Here is a 23,473-nt window from a genome sequence, read left to right on the forward strand (position 1 = left end):
TATATACATATATATATATATATATGTATATATATATATATATATATATACATATATATATATATACTTGAACCAAACCTAAGGTCAGTAGTGGTGTAAGGTAGGCTTATCAGAATAAATGGGATTTGAGTTGGGAAAGTGTTGTGGAGTGTGCAAGATGGTGTGTAAATTTGAAAGAAGTCAAAGATAAATATGGAGGATTGGAACGTAAGTAGGTTTTCTGATTCAGATCGGGGCCAGTGAAGCTTGAAGATGACATGGGCGGCTGCATTCTCAACAAGGTGAAATTTACTGTATACGTTGATGGGAAGGTGAAGCCAGTTAATCCACAATTATTGGATCAATCAATTACTGCTGTAATGACAGGCTTTAACTACTAAATTAGTAAAACATTAGTAATGTGTTGAGGTCGGGAAACCATTCCCTTTGATCCAACTGTCGAGATGTTACTACCATAATCTCTCACTCTCTGTATTCATTTTACAGAGCTCTGTGCCAGTAGCACATGTACTGTCTGGTACAGTCATACATAACATGCATGGTAACACGAGACTTCCAACAGTGCACCTCCATTATTGTCACAGTAACACAGCACTGTATTAAAGATGTCCTGCAGACCTGCGAGCGGCAGTGTAAAACGGATCACTGACAGCGTCGTAAAACCAATAGTTTGCATAGGTCACGAGCTGAAGGTCCTGAAAATATCCGCAGAGTTTCTGCAGTGGCTGCAGTCCATTAATGATTTACCAGGATTAACGTTGACAGCAGACAGAGTTGAGTCGGGGGCATCACGGTGCAGGTACATTTTCATCATTTAAAAGCCCACATACAGTTTTACCATGCATGTTTATATTAATCTCAAACTCCTAGCAGGACGTTGTTATTTTACAATGGGTGTTAAAAATGGCGGCTGGTGCTAAACGGTGGCAGGTGCTAAATCCTCCTCTTGGAACTGAGAGGCGTATGGAGGTATATGTGGATGGAACAAATGGCACGCCTCCAAGCTCCCGTGGCTGCATGATCCTCCATTATTATTTGTATTTGCACACACAGAGCTCGTATTCACAGGCAGCAGCCCAGAGAAGACCTTCTCTCTGTAGGGGTTTAAAAAACCCGCACAACAAAGCAGAAATGCACTGCTATAATTGCCATGGCCTGTACTTGCAAACACGCTGACCCACATTTAGCTACACTTGCTTCACCACATCAACACGACCAATCAATGGCTGCAGCTAAGAAGCTTCTTCCACTGTGTTTGGGCCATGGCTGTAATTAACATCAGCATTAGAGATGTGGCAGACTATTTGCATGACCAAAAAAAAGAGAAGAAAACAACACTTTCCATCTTGCTTTACTACAGTGAAACAAACTGTAAAATATAATGTTTTATGATTTATTATTTTCTATTCCAGACTGCAGACTGGTATTAAAATGAGTTTACAGTGCAATAAGCTTTGTAATATTTTATATGGTATTCTGTTCAGCAGTGCTTTTGTCTCTGTGTAGATCTGTGCCTTAGAAAACCAAAAAATCAAAAAATCAAAAACTACCGCAGTCACTTTGTGATCCAGAGCTGTAACGAATAAAATGTTGAAAACTCTCAAAAAAAGAGATGGAGACATTAAACATATTACACCGAAGAACTCTGATGTAAATACGCAGAGAAAAAACAGGGCTTTTTAAGAAGGTATTAACACCATTAATTACATGGCCTGTAATTAGCAGATCCAGGTTAATCAAGGACGAGGTTACGGTTTGGTTAAAACTGTGAGCACTGTGAACACATGGAAGTGATGAGAATGAGATTAGACACAATGACAAAAAAAAAACAACCCTGCAGCAGAATCAAAGACATCCATCTACCCTTCCATAAAAATATATCCTGTCAAGGAGGAAAAAAAATAGCTTTGATTCCATAAATTCGTTATCTTTAGAAAAAAATCCAGGTAAAAGCATTTAGTACAACTTCACAGCTTAGGTGGTTAAAGAGTACACCTACAGGGGGCAGACTGTCAGATCTACGCCCTAGAAGCTGCAGGTAAATGGCCTGTCCCTGCTGACCCAGATTTCTTTGCCTGCTCTGGTCCACCAGGCCCAGCCTCCAGAGGGGTTTAACTGGTTTAGGCAGCAGTCATCAGCAGAATCCCTCTCTAGTCCCATCCTTCATCATGGATCATTTGTATATTTTCCAGTGTCATATTTCCTTTCTCTTACAAACCTACACACTGATAGACTCACTAAATGCCTCAATAATTCCTCCACCAGGAGACAATCTGCCTCCACATTAATCTGCCTCCATCACACGCACGTTTAATCATTCATAAAATAAAACAGAAAATGACAACAACTCTCCACATTTCCCACAATGACGTACCAATTAGTAGAAATGGACACTTGTCTTACATCCCACCTGGTTCCAAGTGGAGAAAATCCAACACTCTCATATTTCTGCTACGCTGGAGTTTATTCACAGCGTACGGTGGTCTACGATGCACTGAGGGGAGTTGATGCCAACTTTAATGCTGGCTGCTTCAGTTTGGCAGAGCAGAGAAGGAACACCTCCGAGATTTGACTGTGAAGTCTGTTTTGAAGTCAAACCCAGAGAAAGACAAATGTTCTACTTTTTATCACCTGCTGCAAATCACAACCATCTCTTATAATGGGGCTGTTTTACTTTCAATGCAGACCTTTCAGGGGAAACTGCTTTTCTATAGTGAATATATAGGTGCCTACGTGGTGGGAGGAGGGCTGAACATCAGCAGAACCTGTATTAAAGGTCTTTTGATGTCCTCCACACCTCCGTGTTCTCAAGAGATAATTACATATAAGAACTGGATCTGCAGGCAGCACTGACCAGAACATGTCAGGCCTGAATACCACTGGGACACAGACCCTGTTAGACCATCTTAGGGTGATGCCCAGTCCCTGTCCAACAATGTGCTGAAGGGACGCCACTTCTCCAGATAGAGCATTAACAGTTACCACACGGAGGCCATGAAACACTGGGGAAAAATAAGAATCAAAGTCACAACATTTGACGGCAAAGGTCCTTCTGGAACAAATTTGAAGTATATGTGTCCCTAAAAGGGACAGATCTACACACGTCTACATGTGAGGACTCATCTGTATTAGACATGACCTTATATTGTTAGACACAGATGACTAAGAGTACACTGAAAAAGTAAAAGTCATTCCCACTCATCCTAATAAAGAAAATGCCAACGTAAACCTCAAATGGTTTTCAGGAGTTCTTTGTGAGATATTTCAGGGGAACAAATCTTCAGCAGCAACTTCTTTAATTATTTTGGATTTGTTTTCCTAGGTGTTAAAGCTTGTAAAAATGTAGGACTTTATCTTGACATATGTCATTGTCACTGCTGCTGGGCCTCTGTCAGAATTACTCAGACAAATCTCATCTCTCCACATACAGATAAGACAAATCTTGTAATAGTTCTTCCTCTTCTGATGACACCAAGAACCAAGAACGTCAACAAAGTGGATTTGTTTTTCCTCTCCTGCTCACCTTTTACGAGCCGCGGCAGTGATGGATGAACACGCTTGACTGCGAGGAGCAACACATTTTCTGCTTCCTCACTTGTCTTTCCTCCAAATCGTAGCAGACAAGGAGACATGATAATAAATCTGTCTGCGGTGTGGGCGTAATGAGCCTCCGTCACTTTGATTGTATTCTCGACTGCGTACAGATTTAATGTTTGCTAATGAGAGAAACTACATCACGCATTTTCAGCACATTATAGAAATAGAGTTCTTAGTGAGCTGTGACGCTGCACGAGTCAGCCGCCCCCAAACAAACTCCCACCAAATTCATCACTGACATCAGCTGCTCATCACATCATATCAGGATCTTTCCTTTTGGTCTCTTGAATATTTGATGTCACCTGTCTGCACGCTCAAATGAATTCACATATTGCCATGTGACACTTGCTCTGGGGAGCCCATGCTCATTCAGCAGAAAAAAAAAGTGAGCAAGAAGGAAGGCATGTCGAGGTGAAGCCCCCTCCTCCCGACTGACATATGGCACTTAAAAACGAAAAACGAATAAACCTGCTGCCCCTGCTCCTTTCTCCTTTTCTCCTCACTCCTCCTCCTTCCACACCACAGGCTTAACTCCAGCAATTCAGGGGAAACAGCTGCACACACACCGACGAACACACTGCACTCTACATGTCAAGAAAAAGTTGAACTTGAACTGCAAAAAGGTGTGGGGCTTTCTAGGAGGTGGTGAAAGGTAGAACAGCAAAGGCCCTTTAATGCCAGGCTGAGTCACGAACCCAACAGGGTGAGGTGGAGGCTGCTGTGTGACATCATCACAGCCCCTGACTCATGAATCAATGGCTGAGCCATCTGGACTACACCCACCAAGTGTCTGTCTCCTCCACATTCTGCAGATGTTTGACCTCATGTTGACATGGTCAGACTGAGGGGACCTCACAGTGATCAGCTTCACGTCTACCTCCTGATCACTTCTAATGATGCAGAAATGAAATGAAAAGTCCATCTAGATATGAGCGGATCGTGACACGAGGGCTGTTGGAGAACGGATTAAACCCGTATCTAGGCTGTCCACTGTATTTGATTTGCACGCATCAGGAAGACACAATCGAACTGAGGGAAACAACAGGAGCTTGGGATATCTGCTGCACACGGCCCAGTGAGGGATGGGTAAACATTACAGTGCGTAACTCAGCCTAGGATTGATTACAGCTCCCTCGTGACCCTGAAAAGGCTTAAGCAGTAGGAGATAAATTCATGATTGATTGAATCTTTTCCTGTTTGTCTATTAGTCAGTAAAAGTCTACATGACTCGTTCATTAATGTAATCTTTTCCTGTTTGTCTATTAGTCAGTAAAAGTCTACATGACTCGTTCATTAATGGAATTTAATGCATCTGATAAATCTCTCTGTCCTTAGTAATTACAAGATGTAGCAAAGATTTCAGCATCCCTGTCCCCTGAGGCGTCGTCTCCTCACAGAGCCACAAAATATCATTCCACATCCATGTTGAATGGTAGTACCCATCTTCACATGACAGTCCTGTCTGGGAACTGAGACATGACTACAAACCCATCCTGTCTTATACAGCCAGAGACTTCAGCAAATAATAAACACGGAGCAAAAATTCTGGAGACAACATCCTGACTCTAAAGTAAAATGCAGAGAAAACAAATGATCTGACAGTTGGGTTTTGATTGACAAGGCTCCTCACACGTTCAGTGTCCTGCCAGGTTTTTTTAAATTAAGCCAAAACTCACTTCTATCCCTGTGTACAATGTGTTTATGTGAGAGAAAGAAAAAGAAATCAAAGAGAGAAGAAGAAAATAAATACATAATCTAATATTAAAGCATTTTAGGAATAATTGGAGGATAGACACCAAGCATTAATTCTTTATATTTATATTTATTATCAGCTAAAATATATGCATTAGGTTTAAATTTGGAAGAAATACTCATAAAAATATAAACAAATATCTTATTGAAAAGACAGAAAGTAATAATGTTAAAACATTCAAATTAACCCTCGTGACCTAAACATCTTAGAACATATTTTAAAATTTTCACACAGATATTTCCTCTGCTTATGAATTATTAATGTATCCAATTTTGGAGGAAGTCAGTTTTCTTTTCTTTTGGGTCTAGTCAATGTGTTCTACAATACAGTCTCTTACATAACTAAAATATGTCAGCCACTACAGGAGCTCGCTGCCATCCAACGCTCCAGCACTGAAACTGTGCCAGTGAGGAGCCGCTGCCAACACTGGCTCTCAATGTATTTATGGTTGGACCGTGGCAGGATTTGTAGTACATTCTAATTGTATGAGGGTTAAATCTGTGGCCCGGAGTTTATACATAATCTCGCTGATATAATTAGTCTGAGGAATCTGTACATTTTGTACAACTAAAAATAAAAAATCATGTAAACACATCTCAAGTAAAGGATTGACACTGGATCCAAGTTTAGAAATATACTCCAGTGTCTTCATTTGTTGTTGTTCTGCTGTTCATGGCGGCGCCGTCACTCAAACCCAACAACCCGATGACACGTACTCTTCAAAAGGCACTGGGAGAGATCAGAGCAGGACCACAGGAGAGCGGCAGTGGCATTCTGGTCCAAATGGAAATAACAAGGTGCAACAAGGACAGATGGAGAGCTGATCAGCCGTAGCACATTCAAAGGAGGTCAGGCACATACGGAAAACTCACTGACAATAAGTGCACATGCAAATGTGTTCTTGAACAAACCGGAAAAACAATGACACACAACCCTGTGGCAGACACACAGAACGACACGACAGCTCTGTGTGTGTGTGTGTGTGTGTCTATACATATACAGTAGATGTGCACATGTGTATATATTTAAATATTTGTGTGTATATGCATATTTGTGACCATATAGACAATATAGATATTATTTTGGTAATTATTCAATATAATTTTAACTGATACCAACAGCCATTTTGTACAGTATGCTGTTGACTCCGCTGTTCAGAGTTTAGATCCATTTCCTTGACTATAGTTTTTACATTTCTTTCTTCAGATGTGCAGCTGACAAACCAAATGTTGTACTTGTCTACCTGAACCCTGCAGTAATCTCCCTCTGGGTCTGAGGCCAGAAGATACAGCTACAAAAGCTCCTAAGTGCACACTCCAGACCCTGTGCTCTGCACCTGTCCTCACCTTAGGACACTTAGCTCTGTCCTTAAACCACTGCCATACAATCAATACTACTTTAAGTACATATTCAGCACTGGAATTACTATCAGAACATACAACCTGCAGCAAAAAAGACTGCAAAAAGTGTGTGAGCTAAGGCAAAAGAACAAGGTCCCTAAGCAATTATAACTCAAAAGTCTATATAAAATTAAAAAACAATTTGGAAATATTGACTAGATTTCTTAAAATAGTAGTCAAATTAGCAGCAAAATGGTTAACCAAGGCCGGAACCCTGACCTCTGTACCACTGTATGGCCCAGATTTAACTTGAACTTTTGTGAAATCCAACAGAGTACAGTCCAACAAACTGGATCTAAGGTTCCAGTGGGTACTGATCTTCAACAATGTCTCCCAAGCTCAGGCAGCAACTTTTAAACTTTTGGAGGTTGCACAAAAATGAGAGTATTACTCATCTTCTGGGCGTCACTGGACTGCCTGGTGATGAAAATAGAAACAGGGTGACAAACAATAAACCAAGCATTGGGCTGAAGAAAACCCATAACAAATCATACATGCTTTTCCATCTAACTCTAAAAGTGAGATGAATCACTTTTACTGGAGTTTTTATGCAAAGGGCCGCCTAAACATGAGAAGTGTGAGCTATTAAAAGTGGAGAGATGGATAAACCTCGGGCTCATCCTGAGGCAGAAACAGAACCAAACTTGAAAGCAGCCCGTCCAACAGTGGTTGAGAAATGTCAACCTGTGAAATGTGGAGCAGCCTCACCTGCTGCTGCTCGCTACGATTTCTGCGACACATCCTGACTGTTTGTGTGCAGAGTGACATTTTTCTACAGGAAGCTCCCACTGCCTCGCTACCGCATTACGTTCCCTTCACTTTAACAAGCTGTAGCTGTCAAGAGCAGGTGATGAAAATAAAGCCTGAATTTAAACTGTGAGTTTGAATCTAATTCAGATTTATCTTCTTAAACACAAAAAACAGCCGACCAAAAGGGTTGTATGAACCAGACCTGTAATGAAAGCTCAGGTGTTACTAATTCCTAAGCTACCTTTCCTGAACGTACTGTGTAGGCTTCACACATGACAAAAAAAATCTATCACACAACAACTAATTATAATGCCGCGTTAATACACCTGACAGCCAAAGTGGTAACGCTTCATTTGTCATGCATGACTCACTACCCACGCACATCAAATGTGCATTTCGCAATGAAAATTCATCTTAACACATTTATGTAGTTAAAATGGTACCGACTTGTTTTCTGAAACCAGTCCATTCACTGTGGGGGTTAGCTCACTGGGGGTTAGCTTAAAGCCATCAGATTCAGATGGAATTAGTTTTGGTTTAACCGTGCAATGTCAAACAATTAGTGATTTTTTTTCCTACTTCCTTTATGATGCTACTGCTCCTGTGGTTTGGGAGAAGCTAATGAGCTTAAATCTAATAGATGTATTTAAATGTGTTTACTGTATACCCCTGGGTACTGGTTTTGTTAGCTTCAGAGTACTGCGGTGTCCCAGATACACATCACATGCAGTAGTGTATGTATATTAGGGTAGAATCCGGACTGGAAAACAAGTACATTTTGTAGTATCTGTACTCTATATACACAGTTAACAGTAAAAGCTCTGGGGCTGATTACTATTCATTCTATTTAATTCACAGCTTGGTGCGTTGTTGACTATCTTATAGTCACTTATGTATTAGTGAAACATGTTTGTGGATATTCTCAGTCATCCAGGTCATCATAATAATCTTAAAAGCAATTTAAAGTAGGCAACTGGACTCACCTCAAGTAAGTTAAATTACTTTTGAGAATATGTATTAGCAAATTTAATTTCATTATATTCTAAAAAATATTGTAATATGAAAAAGGGGTCACAATAGTTTACTGAAAATGACGGATTAATCTTTAACACATTAGCAGAAGTGCATCAGCTTATCAGACGTGTTAACTTAACTCAAATAACACCAACATGGTCAGAAATAACACCAACATGATCAGAAATAACACCAACATGGTCAGAAATAACACCAACATGATCAGAAATAACACCAACATGGTCAGAAATAACACCAACATGATCAGAAATAACACCAACATGGTCAGAAATAACACCAACATGATCAGAAATAACACCAACATGGTCAGAAATAACACCAACATGATCAGAAATAACACCAACATGGTCAGAAATAACACCAACATGATCAGAAATAACACCAACTCATTTAAGGATTCAGTAAATCTAAATAAAAATAATTCAAACTAATAATACAGCTTTGCAGAAGTGATGAGACAAGTGTACACTCTAGTAATTTTACAGTTAACTCTTTGGAGTAAAGATACAGTAAATGTCCTTGCCACTGTCAGATTGAACCCATATTTTCAGGGTTTTCCAGCAGTTTCCACCACGGCTGTAATGAACCAAAGTTATGAAGGCTCACCTTCATGAATGAATACATGGATGTAGACAAGCAAACTGACTTCCAATTGAGAGAGGAGACATGGCTGAACAGAATATATTCAACTGCAAATTGTATTTTAATTTTTAACCAAGCAATAAAAGAGATGTTGACTCATAATAAAGTAGGAGCGGATTCATCCCAGAGAAGACAAACTTTTACAGCAGGGTATTTCTCTTCAATATTAAACACATAACCACCAAGGGCTCAGCCTTTACTCTTCTCCTAGTCCACACTTTGGTGTTCAGTGATTGTTTTCGGAAGAAAGTAATTGGAACAGGCAAAACTCTTCAATCAACTGGGCAGCAGGTCATTTTTTGTCAATTTTGATCATATAAGAGGCAGTGTAATCTTCACTCACAGACCAGAGGTATAAAAAACAGCAAATTAAGAACATATTTTTCTATATATCACGATGTTATGCTTCATTATTCAGGCCATAACACATTTAATTAGGTCTGTATATGTCAATTTTGGACCCTGATTATTAGGTTAAGTCACAGTAAAAACAAGGAAGATTTCAAACTTTAAGACGTTTTACCAAACATAACTCTGGTACTGCCATTGTGTATGGAGTGACAGCTATAACCACAGCTATATATACCTGCTGTGATTCACTGCTTCTGACACTGGTTTGAAGCAAAGGCTAAAATTAGCAAACGCACATGGGGCAACCCAAGTGTAAACTGAAGACTGTGCTACATGAGAAGTTCACAGCTGTAGGAAAAAGAACTTTAATATATTTGACCATGGAAATGTGCACAGAATATTAATACATTTGGCTCTAATTGACACATCCATTCCTAAAGTCTTGCAGTAAGTGTATCAGGACTCAATTGAAGATTTTTTTTTTTTTTTTTTACTTTTTAGACTGATTTACGGATGCTGAACAGAACGGCTCTACTTTAATCAGGAAATATATTGAATTAAGAAAGGCTATTTCAGTTGACAATATTTCTTAAAATAAGTAAAAGTTTTTTTGGCTAAAATGACAAAGATCCAAAAATATGTACGGTGTATGTGACAAAAAACTTCTTTACCCAGGTAAAAACACCCTCTAAATAGGCTGGATTATCTAATAGGTTAGCTGTGGTTTTTAAATGTTAGATTATTCTTCCGTAGGCACAACCAGGCTTACAGAAACGAGAACATTCCTGGTCCCAAAGGCTGTCTCCTCAAAACAGACTTTTTTTTACTTCCTTGCAGTGCAGTGTGTTCTGTTCCTTTTTGTTATGTATGTTATATGTTGGTGACAGAAACTGCTGAACAGAGAACTTTGAGAATGATTTGTCCTAAGAGCAGTAATCTGAAGCATACAAACATGGATACAGAGCCTGCAATTAAATACAGCGATGTTATCTGCAGCTAGGTCAAAACGTTGGGACTCACGGTTGTGAAGACTTGTAATAAGTGTAATAACTGTTTTCTCTTTTCAGATGAAAGATGGGCGTTGCATTCATTTAAAGATTCTATAGTTCAGCAGACTTCAAAGGCTTCCTTTTTGTGATTCCATCCTGTCTTGTTTCACCAACTTAGTTCAAACACCATCATTTAGTTAACTCGACTTCACAGAGGACACACAAAACGACTGGGGATCATTTTGTGTTACTTACAGAACAGGTTCAGCTGTGTTTTTATCCTTGTTTCTTTAACTTCTAGGACTCTATCAATATGGAAGACTTTAATTTTAGCAACATTTAGCAATTTTGGATCAGTCTTTGCTCAATTTCTACACCCTGGTGAAGCCACTAATTATGTTGCCCTCAATACATCATAATCCCACTGTATATTCCTGGCTTTCTCTCTGTGTAAAAGCATCTTCAGCAGTCCTAGTTCTGGAGAGTCCACACTTTCCCTGTGTACTTCCCTGCTGCTCATCTAAATTTCTTTATGCACAATTATGTAAACAAGAAATACCCAGGGGGGTCTATGGGGAGAGTGGGATGAGAAAATCAAATGAAGCCTTTCCTTCATAATGTATTGTCTCAGCTCTGTGTTCGCCGGGGGCTGACAGTGTGGACCTACTTGTAGTGTTGTATTTGACACCGTTCAGGATTTCCGGACAGGGTCTTGACACCATCTGGCCGGCACCGCTCCTCGGCCAGCAGGTGCCGATGCCATCGATCGAAATGTCACAGTAGGGTCCCGAACCTGAAGAGTAAAGAGGAAGGAACGTCAGACCAACACATTCCTGACTTGGCTCAGCACTACATATAGACATGTTGGTATTCCCATAATGTCGCTACGATCCTGGCCGTAAATTGTGCGACTGAACACCTTGTTTGTGTACACACCTCCTTAATGATTGCTCCAGCCCTTTGCTGTGCTCTGTTACAGACTGAACACTGTCTCCTGTGGCACCAAGCCAAGTCTATTTCCAGCATTGTTCTCCTCTTTGATGTTAGGCCCTACAATCTGGGTTCACATCAAATCCCCCCCTTGTGGGGGTATTCCACAGCCGCACCGCTTTGTAGTGTTGGACTGGGAATCAGTTTTTCACCCAAATGAAAAGAGAAAGATGCTCAACTCACCGCTCCACTGACCTGTGGCATTATTAAGGGTCTGGTTCCAAGTGGCAGCCAGGGACTGTACTGTAATCCAGAGAGAGAGAGAGAGAGAGAATGAGCAGGACCTCCACTTTCATCAGTCACTTCAATCTGTGTCTGCAGAATTTTAGAAAATGCCATGAACATCTCATTAGATTCAGCTCATTGAGGAGAGGGCATGGATTGGGCAGTGAGGGGCTGTGGTACAGACCTCATACTGGAGAAATCACCTGATGGAGCTGTCCATAATGTGGACATGCTCTCAGGGTCAGGCAATTAATCCTCAAACAACTCTAGAGGATTGAGATGAAGAAAAAAAACACACCAGGAAATGAGGATGCTCTGCAGGGCAGGAGACCACACTTGATGTTAATGTGTTTGCTCTGTATTTAAACCAGCATTTTCACACCTTTGTTGTGATAAAATTGTAGGAAAAAACCCCCCAAAAAACCAACGTCTTTTCCCCCTTAAGATGAGAAAGCAGCAGTGGTTTGTTAAAACAACCACAAAGGACATGGCAGTAAATGGACTGCTTCCTGACGGCGCTGTGAGAACTGTGGAACACCAAGACAGATGGGTGTTGTTTTAGAACCACAGACCCGGCTTTGACTCTGGACACAGCTGTTTGTGTCCTGCCTCCAGCCGTCAGTAAAGCTTCTCTTTTGACCCGACTCTCTATGTTTCCCTGACTACAGCCACGTCGTTCATTCTTTACCACAGAGCTGCTAGTTAACTAATTTAGCCAAAACAGAATAAGGCAGACAATGTCGGTCCCATTTAAATTAATTTGGCTCTGTGTCATCAAACCTACCAGAATAAAAACACACTTACCTTGATGTGGATTCTTGAAAGAAGAAGAAAACATTTGAACATTTATGTAGTGTACAGTGTAACCACACTAGCAATCAGCAGAGACGTTATTTATAAGGCAGCTGAGACGTCTTTTTACACACAAGGCACATAATTAAGTGTGTATGTTTTTACTAGGCATGTGTTGAAGCCCAACGTATTTATTAACTGTTTAGCACTGCCCTCACGTAGCCCTGCGTGATAATGAATAATAAGGTAATGACAGTTTGACAATATCCACGACTACAAAGATAGGGTTGAGGGCAGGATCATCTGGAAATGTGAAATCTCCCCAACCCTCCACTCCAGTGGCCAGAGACGACCACACGTGTGTGTGTGTTGGCCTGGTGCTGGACTCACATGAGAAATTCCCCGTCAGTGTGAGCAGAGCTTCACATGTCAGTTCTCCCAAAGAGACCGACGGAAGGAGAGTGACGACGGCACACACCTGCGAACACACACACACACACACACAAGGCATAGATGTCAGATTTGGACAGTAAACCACACACAGCTAGGGACTGAATTATTTAGTAGTATTTTCAAATTGCTTTCATGCTGAGCAAGTGTGTGTAATAGTATGTTCCTGAATGCAACGGATTGACTTAAAAGGGCTCACATTGTTTAGATTTGGATTTAGACACAAAAAAAATGTTACAGTGAAATTGAATCAAATAACAGGGTCATTGCAAAGAGTCTTGAAGACAAACTGGAGCGGTTTGATACGGGTTTTAAAAACATTAGTCAAGTCTGCCAGGGTGAATCAAGTGTGGTGATTTTCTGGCACCATATTTATATCTCTGCAGTTTGTCACAGTTATCGTTGGAATATTTAAGGTTGCCACAAAACATTCAGGATGGATTATTTCACCAGTTAGTTTAGAAAAAGAACCCACGTCATATTAATGTCACAGAAGACAGCATGAGTTTAAAAAAGAGACAGGTCAGGTGTCAGGTGTGTCTGAGCAAATGATTGATGAGACCAGATGTTAGTCGAGGTGAATATGACATGGAATGCAGTTTGTGATTCCAAGGATGTTTTATAATTGAGACAAAGGATCTTGTGCATCTATTAAACTTCTGGAAACTCCCCCCCCCCCCCCCCCCCCCCCCCCCCCCCCCCCCATTAGCCGCTACTGTATCGTCTGTCTCGAAGGTAAGAACTCATAATTGAAAGCACATTTTATTTTATATCACAGGAATACTCATATACTATAATGTAAGGAAGTTTTTTAGAGGGCCGGAACTAATTAATTTTTTCTCTGCTATTTCTTATGGAAAAAAATGATTTGAGATACGAGCACCTTGAGTTCCGAGCTCAGTCCTGGAACGGATTATGCTCGTATCTCCAGGTTCCACTGATCCACAGATCTACGTTTCTTTAATTCCCTTTTTTCTGTATGACTCAGATGAATGTCAGGAGCAGCCGTTTGGACGACCACTCTCACCGACTAATTGAATGTTCTTCAGTGCTGATGAGCAACAGTAAACCTGAAATAAGCCTCCATTCAAACAGCTCTTCACTGATCAGGAGTGCAAATCAAGTCTCAGTCTGGAGCCTTTATTGTGGCAGCATTTCTTTATAGAGTTTCTAAATATACACGGAACGGACAAAGTGGTTTCACAGATTCCAAAGTCAGTCACTCGATTCTTGACAGTTAATCCAAAATCTTGAGTCACAGCTGTGGAGTGCAGCCAGAGTAGGTGAGCTGTTAATCTGACTGACTAAGGAGTTTGGTTCCCTTTTTGCAGACTAGTCTTATGTCAGTTCCCCGTCTACAGAAAGCTCTGCTCTGTATGAAAGCACTTTTAAAAGCTGTACAAATAAAATCCCTGCTCACAATTTCCTCCCCGTTGGTTTCTGTTCTTGCTGCCTTGATCTCATCTTTTTGTCTATCATGTTTTCTTTGATTATCTCCTGCACACTTTACAACAACTTGTGTGGAAATAAGGCCAAAGAGATTCACTGCCCTTGAGCAGCAGATGCATGTACGTTTGTACAGTGCAGTACCACGCCCTCCGACGACTCCACTGCCTTGAATTGAGATCACTTTGTAATCTCTAATTACTCGCCTTTTGAAACACTCTGCTTAGACGGTCTTTATATGAAATATAAAGTCAGAGAAAGTCGTGGCTTTTTATACAATGCCTTAAAACTACATTGTAAGTGTTTGCTCGGGGGTGGTTGCCTACTTTGCATTTGTGCAGAGGAGGGAAAATGGCAGTGAATAATGCACATAATTATGAAAGTAAAGGAGGAAGCTCTCTGTCTGTATCTCATGTGACATAAGAAGATTACACATTTGCTTTTGTTTATATTTTTTCATTTCCATCCACCAGGATGAGAATATGAGAACCTTTATTTAGCCCTTTGTATAAATGACAGTGCAGTGAGACTCGAGGTTCTGATAAATAATTCATGGAGATGGTTTTTCCTTCAGATCGTACAAGTGCCGGGTGGAAACTGTCCAAACCATCACGGTTGCTACCAAATGGCCAAAAATAGTAGAGCGGCAGACACACGACCGCGCCGCAGGTATGCCACAGTACTGGCATCCTGTTGTGATGCTCTTATAAATTATATGAGTTCTGCAACATTCCACCACAGTGGGCCGCTTGACTCAGCGCTCCTCTAAGAATGCACCCTGCCCTGAGGTCTAACCTGTAGTTCCACTCATAGTTGTAAAACAGTTATGTTTGACATTAATATGGTCTTTCGTGCATCAAACAATTGACAACTGGTTGTTTTCATTCTTTCATCTGACATTTTGGACTTTAATTAATAGCTTCTTTCATAATGAGCCCTTGGTTTGAGCCGGAGCAGAATTGCCCCTCCTCCTCCATGTTCCTCCTTAGCTTTTACTTCATTAAATTTAATGTTCAAGGCCCGAGGCATCTTCCCTACCCGAGCTTTATTTCTTCAACACATGCGAGACATCACTCACCTTCAAAACTTTTGATCATAATGGAAAAATTACATTTTCAATGTACATAATTTCAACTCTATGTTGAGTGTTTTGTTGTAAATTTCTACTTCACAAATTGACATATTATCTTCATGTCCAATAAAAGTCTAACTAATAATAGGATCTCACGTTATAGGATTTTGCTGAAGATATTGAACTAATTACCATTGAGGCGTCAATTAATTACTGGAAGAGAAAAAGCAAACACATTTGTAATACTATCATAACAGACAATAATAACCATAAAATTAAGCATAATAGAGTAATTGAAGTGAAGACTTCAGTATTGCACCAAGCTTAGTGACTATGATTTAAAAAAGCAGGTGTATTAAGTGAGAATTTGTTTTGTAGCTGTGGTTGGTTGACTGTTGGTGTTAGTCAGGACACACACATACTGCTGTGGATGTTGGATCAAATAAAACCAATTTCATTATCACAGTATTACACCCTTCACAGTGGACCAACTGGGAATGATTTTCATAACAATGTTAAATAACCTGGTGCTTTTTGAATCCTTTACCCACTATAAACATTCAAAAATGATCAGTCTGGCACTGACCGAGGTGTACCATGAGAAAATTAAAACATGTTTTGATGTGAAAAACCATAATGCATGTGTAATAGCCTGTGAAAACTGCACATCAGGCTACTTCTCACAGGGGCCAAAGACAGCTATGGATCGCTTCCCCTGGTTCTGTAGGTAATTCCCAGCCTTCCGTGTACTGTTCCATGTCCTGCTGCCTGCCTGCTTTAACTTACAGCCTGGATGTATTGGATTTGCTTGGCATGAAGCTGAACCTTCCTTTTGCCAGGAAGAGCTGTTCATCAACATCAACACAACAAATCAATGCTGTCACCTTCCTCTCTTCTCACTGACAGCACCATGGCAGCCCGAGTGCTGTGGTAGGAACATGAGGTAAAGCTAATAGTGCAATAAAAGCCTCATTTAAACACATATAAGAAATACCTGATAGTATCATCTAAATATAGACGACCACATCAGTAACATTAGGTATAGTTAGCGTATTTATACGCGCAGACCTGATAATGGCTTATTCAGACATATCCTTGGCACATCAGGCAACAGTAGAAATCAGATCTTGACAGAGTTTTTTCTTCACAGTTTTTTTTTTCACAGATGAATGACTCACTCTATATCACTCACACAGACAGTGTCAGGTCAACCTCCCTGACAACCGCACATACAATTTAAACCAACTACTCCATCAGCCTTGCCCAGGTCCAAAGCAAAACAAAACCAAAAGGTTTTCAAGATACTTTTTTTTTTAGAAACCAAGAATAATACAAGTGGTGAGCAACGGAGCAAATAAATAATTTTCACTCACAAAACTTCATTCTTTTTGGGACTATATTTCTGTAGTGTACTCTCAGCCATAGGACCATAGTGTACCACATATAAGTGGACACATGAACACACACACAGTCACAGCTGATAAACATCCAGCTGATGTTTGCACTGTGCTTCACGTTGCATCTGGATACACTGCACCACGGCCCGCACAGAGCCACCATCTGTCGCCATTATTTTCCTGTGAGGTACAAAACATTGTAAAATGCCATCAGTTCAGTATTTGTCTGCTAAGTAACCCCCTGTAACTGGGTTACATTTTAGGGCGTCTGTCCTTGAGTGTAGCCCTGCTATTCCCTGTGGACACGTGAAGGTTTGTTGCTGCATTCGAAAGCCAAAGATTCACGTCCTCCTTAAATTAAACATTCTCCAGTCATCAATATTGCAGCAAGAGAAATGGTAAACACCTCCCGTTTGTCAGATGCTTGAGTCTTTACATCCTTCTCAGTTCTTGTCTCACCGTGCCTCTGCAAAAGCACATTTATGTCCTATAGTTAGCGCAGCGTGGAAACGCAGCACAACATTTAGGATGTTGCGCTGCCCCAGATTCCAGAGGGGAGAGTTTTTCCTGATGTTTCACTGCATCTACTCCTCAGCATCGGCTCAGTGAAAGTTGTGCAGGTATCATGGTGCTGTAACCTGCTGTACCAGCTGTCTGCTTCCTTCCAAGTAATTAAAGCTGCACCACAGACAGAGACAGCACAAACAGCACACAAACAGCAGGATAAAACACGCCTGTAATGCAACTCATTTGCAAGTGATTCATCCGTAATGCTCAAGGAAGTGTTCTGCTGCTTTATATAAGAATTACAGGCACCGTGTTTAACAATTAGCAGATTATTGGCTAAATCCACCATAGTGCACAAGTAATTATTATATTATTATAAGTGTGAGTGTATTATAGCATTAAAATAAAAAGGTCAGGTTTGTGTGGCCCAAGAGCAGGTGTTTCAAGTAAACCTAAAAGTAGAACGTAGAGAAATATCGATTTCTTTGCTTAGCCTCGGTGGAGTATTATCATTTCAGAAAAAGGTCAAACATTGTTGGTCCTTGACAACAACATTGTTTTGTTATTTTAAGGCAACAGTGTTGCTGTGATTTTCACTTTGGAGTTGTATCCTTTAAGAAGGTTCTTCTAAGGTTTTGGCAGTTTGTACACAACAAGGGACCTTCAAACAACCTCCTGTCAGGAGGAATTGCCTGAAATTTCTAAAACAGTGCACTCTGCAAAAGAAATCTGGGGAAAAGTGAGGGTAAAGTATGGCCAGTGATGCCTTCACTGTCGACTAGTAGACTGTTCACTAGTAGAAGTGGAACAGCAGCATCAGACAAGTTGCATTTTAAACACTGGGGCATTTGAGTGTGGATTTGCCCTACATTTTGAAAAACGGACTATTTTCCATCTTTGTGAGATCAAGTATCCAGTAAGCACAGTCTATAAATGAGAAGTGACATTGTTGATGTGAATGCCCAAGTAAAAGTTCGTTACAAACACAGAAAACCTCCTGTCAATCAGCTTCATATAATTTGAGATTAAGACATACTGTTGGGATTATTGACACTGGGATTGGGATTATTTCCTCACTAACTCGTGCCGCCCCATTACCCCATGGTCAAGCTAACCATCGGTTTTTGGACTATAGGAGGAAACTGCACTACCTGGGAGCCACACAGAAGCCACACAATCTCCATACAGAGAGATACTCTGTTACCAGAGATTGAAGAGTTTTTGCTGTTAGGCAAAAGCCCTATCCACTGTTCCACTAGCACACTGATTGTGGTTTAAATGTATTAAAAAAAACAAAAGATCTAACAGGGAAATGAACAGACTGTAAATACTGTTGTACTGTATGAGTCATGTACATGTTCTAGGTTGTTTTTTGACCTCTACATGCTTGCGTGCGTGCGTGAGCTTAAATCACAACAATTGTGACCCGAATAGAAAGTGGGGTGGGTTTCAAAAAGGGGTTTAGAAGATTCTTTACTATTCTTAGAACTGGTTTTCCTCACACAGCGAGGAGGTAGGAGATGTAATTTACCTCAGGCATCTGCAATAACACCAGTCGGTCTCTTATGAAATGAAAAAAGAAGAGCGTAAGGTGGTGGTGGTGGTGGTCACATTCTAACATTGCTTCTTTATGTGTGCTCAATTTTCTCAAGGAGTCAGAAAACAGAACATTTTCTTAGGATTTCTAAGACTTCTAATGTAAATTTAAGCATCAGTTGGATCTGAAATGAAAGGCAGAGAATTGCAGCCCTTTTTTAACACAATACCCAATGTCCCATACCCATTTTTTAGCCTGCATTAACATTTGAAATCCCAGACAGCAGCAAATTGATGTGCACCAATGATTAATAATGACTGATTAGATGGCTCAGACAGACATTGGCAGCTGCAGCATTTCTTTAACATTGATATCATTACCAGTCACAGATTTGCAGAGGGAAACATCTCTTAAGTGTATAGCTTTATACACGTCTGAGAATACCACACACTTTAATCTTCAGGTTTATTGGACATTTCTAAAAAAGATGAAGTAAATAATGAGCCGATGGAAGAGCATCGTGGTTACAAACCTCTGGGGGTCCGCAGCCCCCGTTTTATCCAAGTACTGGTCCAAAACTGAGTAAATAAGAAAGCTTAGATCCTGAAGTGCTTTCTACATTGAAAAAAAAAAACCATCCTATTCCAAATAACATTGGCACTGGTTTTAGCAGCTTCAGTGAAAAGCAAATGTTTTAGGAAACAGGCAGCAATAATAAAGTAAACTGCAGCTAACAACTGTTTCCTCACCATTTAATCAAGTGGTTCCCAAGGTAGGGGTCTGGCCGCCCAAGGGGGGCATGAAGGTATTGCATAAAGGGCACATTTACTTCATTCAGTGAAGGGTATTTTAAATCAAGTTACAGCTCTGGGTGAGTTGACGTGGGCGACAATATCCTCTATTCAAAAGAACCCAGTTGCCATTTATTTAATCACTAAGATAGAAATAATCCTGGTGGTTAAAGGATTGGACTTGATTTACGGTTTAAATCCCAGCCCTGGTAGGACTGGATTGTGATCAACAAGCAAAGATGCTCCTGTGTCCGGTGTCAACCACTGGAGTGTGTCATAGGAGCGTACGGCTAGCAGAGTACGGTGATACAATTATTAATGAAACCTTTCTGTCAGTTATTTCAAGAACATACTGTACATTCTAACAGGGTTAAAATGCACAGCAGTGTTTACCAGAAATGACTGATTTTGGATGCATTTCCATTGATTTATTCCTGTACAGAATAATAATCAGAAACATTTTAGTAAACTGTCGGTGTTCCCTCAAAAGCACATTTTAAAAAGTCAGAGGTATATACAGTGCACCTGCATGAGTGTGTGAACATTTAAATGACTGCACAGATTTCCTAAACAAAACTGATATACAATATATCAATACTGACCAGTTTTCGGCATTTTATGGGCCAAATGACTTTTGACGTTTAATTTTTTTCCTCAATTAATGAATTTATCCCACTGTCGATAAAACTCTTCGTTGCATTTGAACTATTGAAATCCCTCAAAGGAGAAGCCTTCCCTGTGGCTCCTCCACTGGAGCACCTGCTTCTCCAAATGCCCGTGGAGGCTACTGATGGAGACAACACACCGAACTGACACGGGGAGATGGTGATGCTGTTCAATTCCTAAACAATCCAAATGACACTCCTAATCCTAATCCACAGGATTCACACGGCTCTGCTTGGTTTGATCAAACTACTCCGAATAAACACCACCGCAACCGCAGGTAGAGAAGAGAGACTCACCTCCAGCAGAAACAAGCAGTTGCGATGCATTTCCAGCCTTTCTTCTTTTTCACATCTTGTGATCCACGTGATCCATTTAAACTAATGGGAGTGGATTTTTATGACTTCTTAAAATAATTTTCTGCGCTGGCGGAGTCTTCAGAGAGAGACTGTATCCTGTGTGAGTTATGACAGGAGCTGAACTGTTGCCGGTGCCGGGGATGAGCGTGGAAATTTCAGGCGGGAATGCGCGTAAAGCGGTCAATCAAAGTCTCCATACGAGGTGTCCAGGCGACCTCAGATCAGATGTTCCTTCACTGCTATGTGGTAAAAACACATTCCTGTAGTTTCCTCCTGGATTGATAAACTCTCCCTGTCGTCCGTCGTGCTCCCTCAGATTCCACCTTGGGGAGACGCGCTCCCTCTGCCGCCGCCTTGAAGCAGTCTGGCACCGCACCAAAACACTTACTTACACGCGTGGTTTCTGTCACAGGACACCCACAGCTATGCTTCCTACCCCTACTGCCTCACACCAGGCTTCTGCTGACCCCCCTCCCACTAGTGTGTGGCGTGGAGCTGCGTGCGTGACGGTGCAGTACATGGACCGTCTCCTCGACGCGCCGCCCACGGTTGTGCTACTTAAATGCGACGCGACTGAAAACGAAGTCACTCAGTGGCTCAGTCAGTCAGTCAGTCAGTCAGTCGGTCGCTTAGTCTGTCGTTCGATGCATTTAATTATGCAACAGCCTCCAACAGCACAGCGTTTTACTGCTCTGTTATTCAGCATCGTGCCACACTGCGGCGAGAAAGTTAAAGGACGAGTCCGGGCTTGGAGAGGTAGAGATCCCTGGATCCGTGCGCGTCACTGGCACGAAGAGACCAGCTCATTAAAGAAAAGGAAGAAGGGCGATGAGGATGAGGAGGATGAGGATGAGGCTGTCAACAGTTTTGCTTCCATTTCATCCGAGAGCCCAGAGTGAACACGTTTGGCTGCGGGCTAGGAGGAACAGATGGTCCCAGTGTGAAGTCAGGCATCCTCCAGGGGGAGGAAGATGTTTACACAAGTCCAACTCTAGAAGACAACCGATATATGTTTCACTCAAGCCTCTGATTGGTAACAATTAGCACGGATTTGAATCAATCATTAGAAAAAACGTGTTCAATCACTCCTTTCAATTATCAACATGGACAACAATCGAATCAAGTCTAAAGAATAGAAGCAAGAAAAGGCTCACGCGGTGCAAGAGTGGTCTGTTCACATGCCCTACAGCAAGAAGATCACTGCTCTGCTTCCTACTCTTAAACCCAGGCTCTTCCTGTGTGGCTGTCTGTGTATGGGGTGAGGGGGGGGGCGGAGGGGGAGGGAAACATGCAGTACAAAGTTAATGGGTAAGACTGAACTGACCACAGGTGTGAGTGGTTAGGTAGTCTCTCTTTTCTGCGACTTTGATGAATTATTATTAATAAGGACGAAGTTGCAGAAGTTGGCTGTAGGAAGAAGAACCTGCTTCAATCAGGAGGAGGCCAAAGTCAGAGCTTTACCAACGTGGATAAGTCTTTAAATAAGATATTTAGATATTTAAATAATCAAAGGGGGAAAAGAGTGTGTAAATACTGTACATATGGACATGCTGACTGGGAAACAACAATACACGGTGTATTAACCCCAGCGCCTGATGCTCACAATCTGTTCAGATGGAAAGAACTCAGCACTCTTTGGTTGAACTGCTCGCCCTCATGCTTATTCACAAAGCTCCATTTCCATCCTCACACGCCGACAGTATGACGCTGTGCATTACAAGCTGAATGCATACGAGTTAGCACAAAAGACACTCTCTTTGATCCCAATTCTTCTTTTGAATTTTTATTATTAAATGAGATGCAACGCTTACATGAAAGAGAAGAGAAGACATGGTTGCAACTGTTCACTGCACTGAGGCTCTTGGTGCACAAAAGGCCTAATGCGTGTGTTTAATCTCTCCTCAAACAGAATGGCATGCAAAGAGGCATTATTTTAAAAGGATGCTTTAATCCAAGGTGACAGTGCCCTCTCCCCCACCAGTGCCATCCTGCAAAGTGTCAGATATGGCCACAAGGAGACCACGACGAGCTTGGTCATGTGGTTGGAATTCTGTTTGTGTCTCATTGTTAGTTCCTTGTTGTTGTTTTTTTTTTGGGGGGGGGGGGATGCAATGTACTTGTTAGGCGTGAACACAGCTTTTCTTCCAGCACCCAAGTGTCGAAAATGAAGGTAAGAATGGTCCTGACAGGTGTCAGGCATGCTCTGGTGGAACCATTCGTTCTGGTGTGGATGTGGATTCTCAGGGTTCATTCAAGACGGTTGTGTAAGACAGACGCTCTAATCCCCCTTCCTGCAGCTGGATGAGTTTATCATGGAACAGACTGCAGTCCGCCCCCGCCTCTCCTCCTCCTCACACCTTCTTTCTTCTCTCTTCACACTGTCTAATCTGACACAAATACATCTCCAGTCTGAGCATTAGACATTGCTGATGCTCCAGGGTCACTGCACATGCATGGACAAAGGCAATGAAGTGACACATCCCTGGGCTGGGCACATTTATAAGAGAACAGGAAGCTGACCCTGAAGAGTCAAGATTAATGTGCTGTTGGATTCAATCTGGGGTTCAGTTTCAAAACCGGAAAACACCTAAGCTATTGATGAGCCCGAAGTTGGGAGGATGGGAATGAAAGAAACCATCCCGAAAGCGTCCCATTGAAGCAGCGCCGTCTGCTCATTCACACAGGCATTAATTCATTATCAAAGGCCTTTTCAGCAGCAGAGACGCA

At 41.4% G+C, this 23,473-nt stretch overlaps 1 protein-coding gene across 1 annotated transcript in view; it reads right to left on the reverse strand.

The window, feature by feature from the left end:
• The window catches only part of LOC103381624 (corticotropin-releasing factor receptor 1), a 54,618-nt gene extending 31,852 nt beyond the window's left edge, over nucleotides 1-22,766 (reverse strand). The window contains exons 1-4 of the mRNA XM_008314078.3: nucleotides 20,687-22,766; nucleotides 12,915-13,002; nucleotides 11,691-11,750; nucleotides 11,185-11,310 (exon numbers count right to left, since the gene is read on the reverse strand). Of these exons, the coding sequence (XP_008312300.1) occupies nucleotides 11,185-11,310; nucleotides 11,691-11,750; nucleotides 12,915-13,002; nucleotides 20,687-20,716 (304 nt within the window). The 5' untranslated portion in view covers nucleotides 20,717-22,766. The remainder of the gene's footprint in view (nucleotides 1-11,184; nucleotides 11,311-11,690; nucleotides 11,751-12,914; nucleotides 13,003-20,686) is intronic.
• Nucleotides 22,767-23,473: the final 707 nt, after the last annotated feature.

Source organism: Cynoglossus semilaevis, chromosome 8 (assembly GCF_000523025.1).
Source record: "Cynoglossus semilaevis isolate Cse_v1.0 chromosome 8, Cse_v1.0, whole genome shotgun sequence".
In the NCBI taxonomy this organism is placed as follows: domain Eukaryota; kingdom Metazoa; phylum Chordata; class Actinopteri; order Pleuronectiformes; family Cynoglossidae; genus Cynoglossus; species Cynoglossus semilaevis.